The following is a 13,282-nucleotide window of genomic DNA, read 5'->3' as shown; positions in this document are numbered from 1 at the left end:
TCACAGAAATAGACCACATTGCAAATCTAACTGCACATCGAATACATTGCTATAGATTACTGGGGCAAAAAAGGAGATGTCATCAACAACGGCATTAAAGGTTTATCCAGACCCCTCGCCACCTGATCCCCGTGAGTGGTGTCTTACAAAAAGCCGGGAAATGGGCCGTGCTACAAATCGGCAGATACGGAATCACAGCAAAAGAATATCGGTCAGGTGTGCATGATCACTACAGTCGAAAACACCATGAACATAACAAACAACAGCGGTATTAAGTGGCGAGATTGCGCAGTGGTATAATCCGCGGCTACAACACCAATGGGTGCGGGTTCGGGTCCGACTGAGGTCGACTTCCTAATTTCGATACCTAAGTGTTGGAGGTTTACCTAGGCTCCTCCTCGCCACCTCATCCGTGTCAGCGGTGTCTTACAAAAGCCTAGAGGTGGGCCGTGCTATAAGTCGGCAGTTACGGAAAATAAGAAGAATATCGGCCTGATGAAAATGACCATAGTAGTCGACAAACACCATGAATACCCCAAAACAAACAAACAGCGGTATTAAAAGAACCCAAACCACCACTGGGCAAGTGAACAGGCCACTGAACACGGAATGGCAACGCAACAACAATTCGCGCCTACTGATTGCGCCCAATTCCCAGCAGCCAATGGCCAAGGCGGACGTGTCATCACCAGGGCAAATTTTTGTTGTCCTAAAATCGTGAGAAAGTTGCACGTTCAGGCACTGTCGTGCTTGGCTAGGGTTGTTTACCTTCTAGCCTATGCAAATCATTGCGTCACCGATAAATATTCATCCCATAGCTGTTTGTCTAGCAAATCAATAACAGAACCATACTAGAATTAGTTTTATAGTATGATTTTTTAACAACTCCTTTACATTTTGCGCAATAAGTGATAAAAATGGCAGTAAAAAGTGCATGAAAAAATATGCACTCTCGAGCTCGTTCATGTTTGTGACAATGAATGACGTATTGCTCCACTGTTACTCGTACGTCACAGTTATCAGGCAATCTGAAATCGTTCAGCCATTATTTACTATTAATTGTCTGGCCTCACGTATTTCAAAACATGAACAATGTCAAAACTGTCAGAACTTTCAGAATAATATTTGATTTATGCCAGAAAGCATATAGAATCTTTTGGAGTCCTGATTTTTGGATATTGCGAATACGTTGTAAGGTTAATCAACGTGTTGTTAATCGGAGAAGGTTTTTGAAATAACGATGTGCTATATTCTTCGATTGTCGCGCTCTCTATAACATATTGAATATAAAACCATAACATTCAGGAATGCTTTGCAACCCGCCTGAAATAGCTTCGCTACCCACTGGTTGGGGAAGCACTGGACTACACGAATAGCATATATTGCCATACTGTTCTTCGGAACATATCTTGAAATTATTCCCCATTAGTCAATAGGCGTTATATTATAGAAGGGTTACTTGGGAAGTGGACCTGAAGCCTTCATATTACACAATTGCAATTTATTGCGGACATTTTACAAAACTCCAATACTAAAACTTTATCGACGGGTATACGCCACCTGTAGCATTAGAGGCCAGAACGATCCCATACCAGTTACACATAGCGTTCATGACAAGATTGCATAAATGTTATTTCAGGAAGTGCACAGATTTCAATGCCGATTCTAATTGTTGAATTTGAAATGAACAGAATTGTTTGTTGTTTAGTAACAATATTGTTCTTTATACATAGTGTTTCGTCCGATCCCGAACACAAGTTACAAATTCGTTAAATATCCATCAGTAATTCAGTATACAGTACCAGAATATTCAAATGATCTGCCAAAATATCTTAAAATTGCGATGCGCTATAACGGCTATATAATTGATAAATGGAACATTTTGATAATAAGGTCAATATGTGGATATGCGGCATACGTCCTTGTGGTAACCCGCTTACTCGGATGAGTTATTTATAGTAACAGCGATGATTCTCGGTGAATTTTCTTGCCGGCAAAAAAACTGAACATGAGCAGAAACGTCATGAATACATTCTAATTCATGCTTACTTCCGAATATAATAGTCACGGAATAAATTAGCTAAATTAAGAATTCATATTGATTTGATCCCCCGTTGAACAATACCGATTCAGATACTTGAAAACACTCTTTGTTGAACCAACTCGAAAGGCCTCTCAGAGACAGCCGCCCATAGAACATGAAGCATGAGGTATTTTGAAGTGAGTCCACTTGAGTGAAGACCAGTTGAATTCAGTAGATTAACAAATTTCCCGAACATAAATTATGCACAGAAATTCACCATGCTTGTGCGTTCACGTGCATGTATGTGGCCGAGAGTTAGCATTGCCATAATAACGATTCATGAAACACAGGTCACGATAGATAGGACTAGAATAATATAAACTTTAAAGATAACATTATGGTTCTCGTATTACTCATACAGAACATGTAAATGGTGTAGCGAAAACAAAGCCGTGGGTTAGTTGTCTCGCATTGACCGCCGGCGATTTTGATAATAATCCATCGTGATGTGATTATCACGTGGCAAGAAATCAAATGTTTGATGAAAATATTTTCAAAGCACTCTAATTGGCCATTTACTTTTCTTTGGCCATGTTTGGCGAAGCGCAAGATCTTCGTGTCCTAATTTACGTGACCCGCATCCTAAATTCTGTAAGTCGTGCAATGATGCACTCGCGTTCTCAGCTATATATTAAACCGACCCCACCAGGATATTTGCATATTCGGAATAGCGAATATTCCCTGTTAATTCAACAACCTTCACGAATCTCCGCTGCAAATATCAAATAGTATGTGCTGAAAATTGTTTTCGATGTATCTTCTAAATATTACACTGGTCAACACACATTTTGGCACCAAGAAATTTCCGACGGTTCAGGGTATTTTTATGTCGCTGAATCTAAAAATTTGATTAGTTTTTCCGAATCGGATCTTTTTTGAGATATTCAATATTTTGACATAGGTAGAATTCTCCTTGTATATTTGTATACTACGGTTGTTTAGGGTATTCTTATGTCGCTGAATCCAGAAATGGCATTCGTTTTTCCGAATTGGCTTTAGTTTTTGAGATATTACGTATGTTTTTTTCGAAAAGTAAAGCCGTGATAACGCCTTATTACTTATGAGGAAAATATACTCACGCGCTTCAGGATATAATTGAAATTTTCACGAGAATACACCTTCTGTAGTCCCTTGGCTCATATGGCAATGTGCAGCTCAGTACAGTACTTTTCAACCTTTTTGAGCGCCATCCGCACTTTTTTTGCCAAAAAATCTCCATCCGCACAAACCAAACGAAAACTGTTAAACGAAAAGAACGCGCACGCAATTTTAAATTTCAGTGACTTATATTCCTCTGCTGGTCGCATTTGTACTACTGTCTTCTCAGATTGCAAGGAGGGGTTTATTTGGTGCCGACCATTTCGAAGACCGAGCATATTAACATTTAAAGTTTGGGCCAACGAGCGTCGTTGGCACCGCACCTTCGCAGGGGTATATTGACCAAAACGTAACGTCTTCATGTGTCCCGATGCAAAAGGGTTTTCTGCGAAATGAATGTGTCTCATTGGCCCGTTGTTGCACAATGCACACGTCCACACTAAAGCATTCCAGCGGTCTTCGACGGCGTTCTCCAGTGAAAACAAGTTGGACAAATCTTATCATAATTTCAAAACAAGTTGTGTAATACAATGGTCAACACATCGTCATGATAAAGCCATATTTTCTGCGTGTCTCGCTCATTAGCTATAGTAGGCAACCCAGCACAGTGACACTGACATGCAAACACCATTCACATGAAATCGCAAATACCACAAATACTACATACCTATTAAAAGATGGCTATGGTACCGCGGCCTCTCAACATTATACCTTTTGTGACCCAAGGCCCAATGCGTAATAATTCGACAGCAACTTGCAAATGTGAGTCTGTAATGATGGAATTTACTACTATCTTCATGCTCCGTGCTGATCGAGCCGTTATTATGAAAATATGACGACTGTTCAGAGAAATAAATAGCAAAAAGTCAAATTTACTTCATTTTCCGCGTGTTACAGGTTCAGACCACTGTATGCCAGCACTACGCCCGCTTTCGAACCAGACTTTTGATTACGGAATAAATTTTATAGTGCGCAAATATTAATTCACTGCGGTTTGTGCGAGGCAGAGTTGTTGTAAAAGCTTCGATTAGTGGTCCGTCGTAAGTCAAGCAAGCCACTGCACTTGAATTTAGTATTCGTTTTTTGAAAATTATTCCGCGTCAGAAAAAGAAACATTATTTACGATTTTCATCGATCACTCGTCCGGCTTTTTATCCCCACTTATCCGCACCGCTCGTCACCCACACAATTGCGTCCCACAATTTGAAAAGCACTGATTTGGGTGTTATAGACAAATATTCAATTTCCATGTCTTCTGAATGTTTAATTCGCTTTCTCCAAGGCACAAGAGAAACACGTAGATTGTATTCACAAGAAAACATTAATAAATATTTTCAGCGTATGAAATCAATGAAAAACACCAAGCTTGAACAACGCTCAGTCCTAATCTATATAAAAAAATATTGTTGATCTTGTGAAAGATTCCTCCAGATATGGATCCAAATGTGAATCCAACGCTAAAAGATACTGTACTGGGTGTTAGTGGCGAGAGGACTCGATGTGTATCTCATCTAAATGACGTTAACATACAACATACCATTTTACAGCCTGTTATATTACGGCAAAGTTTCTGGAGCAATTCGTTTCTCGTTCATTTCAAGAATCGTACTGGCGTGCTTTTCGCGCTCATCCTTGATTTCCAGCGTATGAAATGAATGAAAAACACCACTTCTAGGCTAATTTTTTGTTTCTTCCGCTTAGATTTGTTCCTCCCGGGCGCACGATGTGTTCATGTGAGAATTCAACCAAGTGTCTCTATCGTGACAATAGACAATTACTTGCGAGTCGCATAACATGTAGCTATAAATTTTAATCACGTTTCTGCTTTATACTAACACTATGCCAGAGTCACTGGCGCAGGATATGTGATACAGACTTTCGTAGCAGCGGGGCCCGTAGGCACACTAACGAGAAAGATTACTTTTTTTAGTTTTCAACAGACGCATGAGCTGGAATGGCGACCTTTCAGTAATCGGACAGGTTTTTCTCAGGTGGGATTTCGCCCTGAATATTGGCCGAAAGTACCAAAAAGGTTGGGAGCCAGATCCCTGGTAGTAAATAAATCATGGCTAAATAAATTGCGGCATTTTGTAATGTTTGCGATTAATGATATCATCAGGCTCCGTCTTGATGGTGGAATGTTATTTTTTCTTTCACTACTTCGCCAACACAAGAAAAACTATGTAGTAAAATGCGAGGAAAGACACTTGAGCATGAGATGATTATTACTTTGATTTTAGAATTATTGCATTGCATTAATATAATTTAAAATGTCTCACGTTATCGCAATTTGATAAGCTATCTTAAAAAGTACCGCATTTCAGACTACGTAACTATTTACATCGCAACAGATGAGTACTCTCCGCTGCGAAGAGCAGTCTCGCGGAAGAATAGTCCGCAGTAGTATTAGTGAGCATTATCTCTACATTCTTTCGTTCTATTATGGTATTTGGACGCGAGCGTGCGAAGAAGCTTCGAAGCGGGAGTGAAATGTATTGTTGGAACAGCTGCTTAAAACAAACGAGGCGTAGAGTCGAAAAGACGCTAACGGCGACCCAGCATACAGTTTGGTTTATTCGTTTTTGGAAGCATGGTCTGGTCGAATGGCTATCTCCAAATTCAAGTGCTAATAATCTTGATTGCCTGGGGTTAATTGTCAGCCGCCAATTGTCGATTGGATTTTAGAAAAAGTATACTTTCAGCGCAGAGTTTAATCAAAATTAGACTCAGTGTATATGATTGGTGCTAGTTTATTATTCAGTGGAAAATTGATAAGAGCTTAGGACACTGGCGGCTCTCAAAACGTAGCTAGTCGATGAGTTGACCGCCTAATAGCGAGCCGTCTGTCGGTGACAAGGATCCGTTGCGTGTATGTGCGTAATTACAACGCGCGCGAATTCTTCGCGTCGGTAATGTGCAGCTTTTGCTGTACGACGCTGGAGCGGGTTCACATAATATTTGACGCATGGCTTTCTATGTCTATCGTGATGTGCTACCCAGCTGTTAACTGTACTCTGTTCTATTGTGCAATCGCGCCAGTGGTAGGAAATCTTGTTGTTGTTAATATCGGATCACCTGCGATGAGTATTAATCGACCGAAAGTCGCATTATTGCTAAGTGTATTGAAATGGAGTTTCGGGCCGTGACTATGCCTCTGTACTAGAGAAGTTTTGATTGATTTACGATACTCTGCTTGCACAATGAGGGAACCTAGTTTCAACTTGATAACGCAGAGCTAAAAATTATTCAAGTTAACTCCATTGACTCTTACCCAGTTACCCACATGGAAATGTGGATGGATATGTACAATTTGTACGTTGACATAGCTTGAGGCCTAAAATTTTTAGGTATTTCAAACCCAAAGTCGTAATTGTCACCGTGCAGTATTGCATATTTCAACAGTATTTTCCTAGATTCAAGTTGACAATTTGTGGTAATACTGGATGCTCCCTAGTTATGTTGAGGATGTCGAAACTAAAAGTGCGTGACTTGAACGAACATGTTACATGCTCGATATGTAACGGATACTTCATCGATGCGACTACGATCATTGAATGTTTACATTCATGTAAGTACGTAGGATATAGTATCACAAGATCGGTATGCCATCGCCAAATAGGATTAGAAAGGGGATTTTTTCTCTCTCAATTATCTCTTGGTTTATTGCGAAATAGCAACCGATTGGATTCATGAGACTGACAATCTTGGATGGCTGATAAGTGATAAGACTACTAAAGCCATTCTTTTGTCCATAAAATGCCCGCCTCGACACCGCTTGCCTTTTTTCTTACGTCGCCTCAATTGGATTGCGCGCTCAACTCTCCATTGTCAGCTTGACCTCCTGTTCAGGATGTATTTTTGTGCCGGCGGTGAGTCATGTACATGCCGGCGAAAATTAGATGAACTTCTTCGGTCAAACCAAACAGCTTGCGATAAGACTGTGGAAATGTTTCGAGATAATCTTCTCAGTATCATATTTATGTTTTCAGTTTCCTGTTAAATTTCCCAGTATATAACAGTTGAAGAAGCACGATTCCACTTCTTTTGTAGTTTGCAGGAGCTGTATTGTGACTCACATGATGATCAACAGATGTTGTCCGAAATGTGAAGTTCCCGCTCACAAAACCCGCCCGTTGCTAAGCATTAGAAGCGACAAAACCCTGCAGGACATAGTCTACAAACTTGTTCCGGAGCTGCTGGAGAAGGAGAACTCACGAAAGAAGCAATTCCACGAAGAAACTGGTAATAGCCCTAAAATAAATATTCTAAAAATCGTATCTTTTTCGCCATGGGATTTATAATGCAGACGATGCGAACACATTTTCATGTCGCCGACAGGTGACATTGTGAAAACGAAATTCATTGATGAAATTGCGTGACCATCAACACTTCGGACGTGAATAGTCGTCGGATTATTTCCTGTAATATAACGACAATTGCAGAAAGCACTGATACATTGCGTTATTCCATCCCATTTAATATATATATAGCTATAGCTAATATATATCGCGTAAAGCCTCGTTGTCTCACGTTCACTTGTATATAATTGCGTAGTCGTATGTGCGTGTAACATTTGAGGCTGTGTCGTAGTTAGTGTATATAGCCAAATATTTCTGTTACGACGTCTCATCATCATTGCCATTAGACAGAGGATATGGGTAGCTCTCTCAAATACTTGAAACTCTGCATTGCCGACTCATCCCCACTATATGTTGGAAGTTTTTAATAGGACTCTGCTACAGAGTCACTATTGCGTCGTCTGAAGCTAGTAGACTGATCAGGCGATTGTGAACAGGATGATTTGTATGCGTTCATAGAGGTCCAAATTCAAATTAATATATGTTCTCCGGGGCACTGCATTTTGCATAGCGTTGCGTATCCGAAGCTTTGTTTTGTATGTTATAAATAATATACATGCATTCCCTACTCTACAGGAATACCAATGGATGCCGAAGAACAAAAACGCGACAGTGTAACGTTAACTCCCGAGAAAAGGGACCATTGCGTGAGTTTATCGTTGGAATACGACGACAGGTAGTCATACTTCATTCGTTTTCATTCCACATGTTCAACGCGTTGTTGTGATATTTTCAGAGAGGTTACATTTTTGAAGGACTCCGAATGGGCAAAAGAAACGAGTCACTTTCCGAAGCGGTATATAAGGTGCTACGACTCGGCGTGCATTTCTACAATAAACAAACTTATCCGAAACAAGTTAGGTCGCGACGACTTGCAGGTACTGTACTGATTGCTTATACCCATATGGCATGAATTTTAATGCGGATAATATAATCAATGTTACTCGTTGAAATATCATTAATTTTTAGCAATCTTTTCTTGAACGTGAAACCTACTTTTTTCAATAGGTGTTGTCCTTCTGTCGTGGTGAGGTCTTACCGGAGACGTACACTCTCAGCGATATCGCAAGTACCTTATCATGGAAACTGGTTAGTACTCAAATTTCGCGAAAATGTCTTCTTCTATCGCTAGGTGGTCACTACCATTCGTATTCACGTACATCCCCGCCCAAACGGATAATTTTCCTTCTAAATTTATCGTCATTCGTTTCTTAACTGCACGCTTTCATCACTTGCAAATATTGCAATCTAGGGATCGGGCAATAGACAACTCACACTTTGCATCTGTTGTCACTTTATTTGACAGTCCACGCCGCTCATATTTATCGGGCCGCTATGCATCAGTTGAGTTGGCTGTTATGCCTGGTAATATCGTGTCCGTGTTTGATAGGATCGACCACTGCCTTTGACGTACATGACATTTTCGGCAAAAACATTGAAGAGAAAATACTCGGACGAACCAGAACCGACAATTCCTGTAGTGGAGCAGGTCCCGCCCAAGAAAGCCGCCATCGAGGCAGAGCTCTGCAACCAAACGCCTACGCACACAGTCGCCCCCATGGTCAGCACCGCAACTGTGTCGACGCCGGAAGTCGCCACAACTACGCCGATAACTCAGGAGACAACAAATAGTACTGTAACACAGACCAAGCCGAATATGGCCGTAATATCAAACATACCGAATATTGTAACACCAACCAAGGCGGAAGTATCTCTAGAATCGAACGCTGTTCTCCACACTACAACTGTATCGCAACAGACAAACACAATGACCCCAACTATGACCAGTGCGCAGGCGCCTTGGTGGAAACCCATCGTGCCAACGCAGCAAATAGCCAAGCCTGTTCAGCAGGTTACAGGCATGAAAGCGATGTCATACTCCGTTAGGAATGTGCCGTTCGCTAACGCCATGAATGGCACCGTCCCTGAAAAATCCGAACCGAACAATTCAACTAAGGTTCATCAACCATTCGTCACCACGAATGCTAAGACTGCGACAAGCGCGTCGTCTAGCCAGTCGTTCACACCTTGCTCGAATCCGATCACTCATTCTAAAGTAAAAAGCATTAATTCGATAGCTAATAGGTTACAGATGGAAAAAGTGAAATCTGCCCCGCAAACAGCGCCATCGCTGGCCGCCGTTAACATCCCCGACTCGATTAAAGTGCAAAACACCATGACCAGCCAATCGATAGGAAAGCAAGTTTCCAACAGCGGATCGCCACGTGTAACCAGCGACGTGTCCCCGAACATGAAAAGAAACCAGATGGCCCAGAGAATCAACGCGTCCACTTTTAGGGGTCAGAATTTCCACGACGACTCGGTTAGAAATCTTTTAAGGCGACCAGAGTACAGGCTAGGGGCATCCGGGTCGCCAGGGCTTCCTGCGAGAAACGAATCGCGCACGACGCAACCTTTTCCGGCGCCTAGTCGGGCTACTTTTGCACGTATCGACCGGTCCGCCGTTACTAACCCTCCTAACTATACTCAGGCTACGGACCAACGCAATAGGATGGTGCAGCAAAGGCAGCAGCAAATCTCCCGGCCCAAGTTTCACGAAATCAAACCAAACGTTGGTAACCGCGAGCGGCACACTCCACCGCAGCAGCAATACACTCGCGTACAAAACGTGTCCAACTCGGAAGATTCGCAGTTGCTGTCAACTACGCGCCAGCTGGCTTCTTTACGCGAACAGCAGAAAATGCTAAACGAGATTGCCGCCGCTATGGCAGCGAGACCTTCAAACATGCGCACGCCGGAATCGGTTAAAGCAGTCATGTCCAGCCTTTCGCCGAAGTCCTCGCCTACGCTGGCCGCATCCGCGAGCTCCGCCAATATGAGACAATCTCAGGCCGCGATGCAGCACGCCGCTCGCAACATGCGCCCACCGTCGCACGGCATGAAAATGTCACCCTCGGCTGATTCAAATGGCAGCAGAATGCGAACGGCCAAACTAAACGGCTCTAAATCTTTTACCGAAGCCCCGCGGATGCCGGTCAGCGACATGGGGCATCCCTCATTGAATAAACGTCGGGACGGCGGCATAGACATCTATCAAAACACGATCGCGCGAGCTAAGGCTCAGGTAAGAGAGATGCATAAGAAAGACAAGGCTGTCAATCAGCAGAGGAATCAGCTGCGGGCATCTGTCTCGCCGTACAATATTCAAAACCGAAATTTGGCCAGAAAACCCACACCAAACACCGCCCGTCCCCCTTCCTACCCACATAATTTCCAGCAACGCCCGCTGGCGCAAAATTATCCCCTTAATCCGATGCACCGGTCTGGTCCTTCGCATTACAGGGGCGTTAACACCAGGCCCCCGCCGCCTCCACCGTCACAACAGCGGTATGTGCCCCCAAACGTTTTCAAGAATTCGTCGGCGCCGGCAAGATATCACCGTCCAACGCCGGTCGCTTATTCGAGACCTCCGCCCTTCGTAACGCCTCCGGTATCTGCAATCCCCGAACAAGATCAGCCTTTGTGTCTTGTCGTGAAAAAGTGACGATGTTTTTGTTGACGATTGACGATTTTGCCTCGTTATTATTTTAATAAATATCTTCGTCCTAACGCGCACGACTCGGGGTAGGGAGATTTTAAGATTGACAGTTGAAGCGGACTTCGTAACAGGCTTCGGCTGCCACGTGAGCGATTACGACAAAGCAGATTAGGACGGGGTACCTCATGTTTTCATAATTACTACCCCTTGTCACAATTCCGACGATAAGCATTTTGTTTCAGCCTCCAAAAAGAATTCAAGCCGTTTCGTTTGACCAGTGTTTCTAAAATAAGCCTACGAGCCGATTCTATTCGCTTTCAGTGCGTGTCTGTGAGTCTCTGAATTTGTTCAAAAGTAAATTGGTCCGATTGCGACGAAAAAACGTCGAAGTGAAGAAAATACTGCATCTTAAGTGGTATTACGAAAAAATTGATGCCTTTAGGCTTTGGATCTTCGTTGGTAGGTTTACGAGGCCACCCTGCACGCCGTGGGCCACGGGTCGGAAAGTGCGACTAGGGCTTTACACAATGTATCGAGTATTAATTCTAATGGTTAACCTTTTTGCCTCCAGTGCCTCTTTCAAAAATTGCCGGGGTCTGGCGCCCCCCATTTTAAGGACTGTAGTAAAACACAATGGGTAAGTGGTCGAAGTCTGGTTTCGGGTCGGGACTTCAATATTAGATGAATTGCGCCCGAGGACCACTCGACTGAATGACGGTATGATAATTGTATAAGCTATATTCGTGATCAAAACAAGGTTGTTACAATAGCCATTGGGTAAGGCCTACGGGCTCACACCATTTGGTCCGATCTCGATGTATACACATCCCGAATTCACATCTGCGATTAGCAATACTGTGAAGTTATTTGTATTGGGTTTTGTCTTATTGCTTTGTGTGATTACTAAATCAACTGAGAATGTGGTAGAGATCTTTTCCCACATTAAATTTAGTACTGGACCAAGCTCTTGACATGAACATGAATGTGGGTCACAACACTAAGCAGTATCATCCTTTATGACAAGACGAAGAGATATTCTGACAGATTAATTTTGTAGCTATCAAGCATATTTAGTTCATCATTTTGGCCCAAAAGTTTCAAAGCATCTTTAAGGTACATTAGGGCTGTTCAAAAATAACTTTTTATTCCGGATTCCAGTCATTCACTGATTAAATTGTGAAGTTACCCTTAAAAACGCTGCACACCAAATTTGGTTCAATGCTAACCAGTATATGAAGAAAAAAATGTCTGTCAACCCTATGAAACTGAGATGTCTTCAAAACCGATGCAAAACAATTTTGACTCAATTCCCACCCGTAGAAGCGGAGTTATTGCAGTTGAAATTTCTGGATTTGCAAAAATAGCATAGACGGTGGATGTTCTCAGAATTATAAAGGAAAAACTCATTTTATATGAATTAAAATAAATCACTGCATTCGTGGAAATATCGTCGGTGTATTGTGTATATTGCGCGCGACGAAAAACGTCGTGATTTGACACATTTTGTAGAATGTTAGTTTGCAATGAGAGCTCAAGGATATTTAGAACTATTGTTCCAATGTATAATCATATGTCTTTACTACACCATCTACTGTGAGACCAATTTTCTTCAGCGCCCCCATACCGCCCCTTGAGCCTATCGCCCCCTACAAAATCCAAATCACCCCCTGGGGGCGCTGGAGACAAGGTTAAGAACCACTGGTGTAGAGTAATGAGCGGTGCCACTAAGAGTTTATTTTTAAACGAGAAATATAGTTTTGATGTTGTTTTCCAATATCGAAGTCTTGATCCTCGATTGGTCGTGTATCTCAACATAGGCTACTATATTACAGGGGGGGGGCAAACTACGGCCAGCAGTCCGCTTGCGGCTCTCAACACCGTTCTGTGCGGCCCGCAAGAGACTAAAGATATTGATAAAATGCGCACTAAAAATCGAATTGATGAAGGGACTTGATTAAACTTTTTTTTAGTATATTTCATCATGATAATTATAAGGCAGTAGTTGTCAAACGGAGGAGCACGCCCTGCTTGGGGCGTGAAAGCATCTGAAGGGGGGCGCGAAGCTGAACTCAACTGATTTTTTTTGCGATCCGCACGATTTACATACAATTCATCATTATGGCTCTTTATTAAGTCTGAATTCCATATTTAAAAATCTCTCATCCACAGTCGTAACCTTTCATGCCATCAAACTATCCGTTAGGTTTGCTAGCATCCTGGTTGCGTTTTGTGATATGACGATTA

General features: G+C 42.4%; 1 protein-coding gene across 1 annotated transcript; it reads left to right on the top strand.

Moving 5' to 3' along the window:
- The first annotated feature begins 5,761 nt into the window (after nt 1-5,761).
- On the top strand, nt 5,762-11,109 carry LOC145458892 (uncharacterized). The gene is made up of 6 exons (XM_080337391.1): nt 5,762-6,749; nt 7,232-7,423; nt 8,116-8,215; nt 8,276-8,417; nt 8,548-8,628; nt 8,930-11,109. Exons 1-6 carry the CDS (start codon nt 6,638-6,640, stop codon nt 11,042-11,044), a joined length of 2,742 nt encoding a protein of 913 aa, XP_080193517.1. The 5' UTR covers nt 5,762-6,637; the 3' UTR covers nt 11,045-11,109.
- The last annotated feature ends 2,173 nt before the right edge of the window (nt 11,110-13,282 follow it).

Source organism: Botryllus schlosseri, chromosome 16 (genome assembly GCF_051294905.1).
Source record: "Botryllus schlosseri isolate E-star chromosome 16, Bs_hap1, whole genome shotgun sequence".
NCBI lineage: Eukaryota > Metazoa > Chordata > Ascidiacea > Stolidobranchia > Styelidae > Botryllus > Botryllus schlosseri.
Note: the sequence above shows the minus strand (reverse complement) of the source record. Positions and strands in the feature narration are given on the sequence as shown.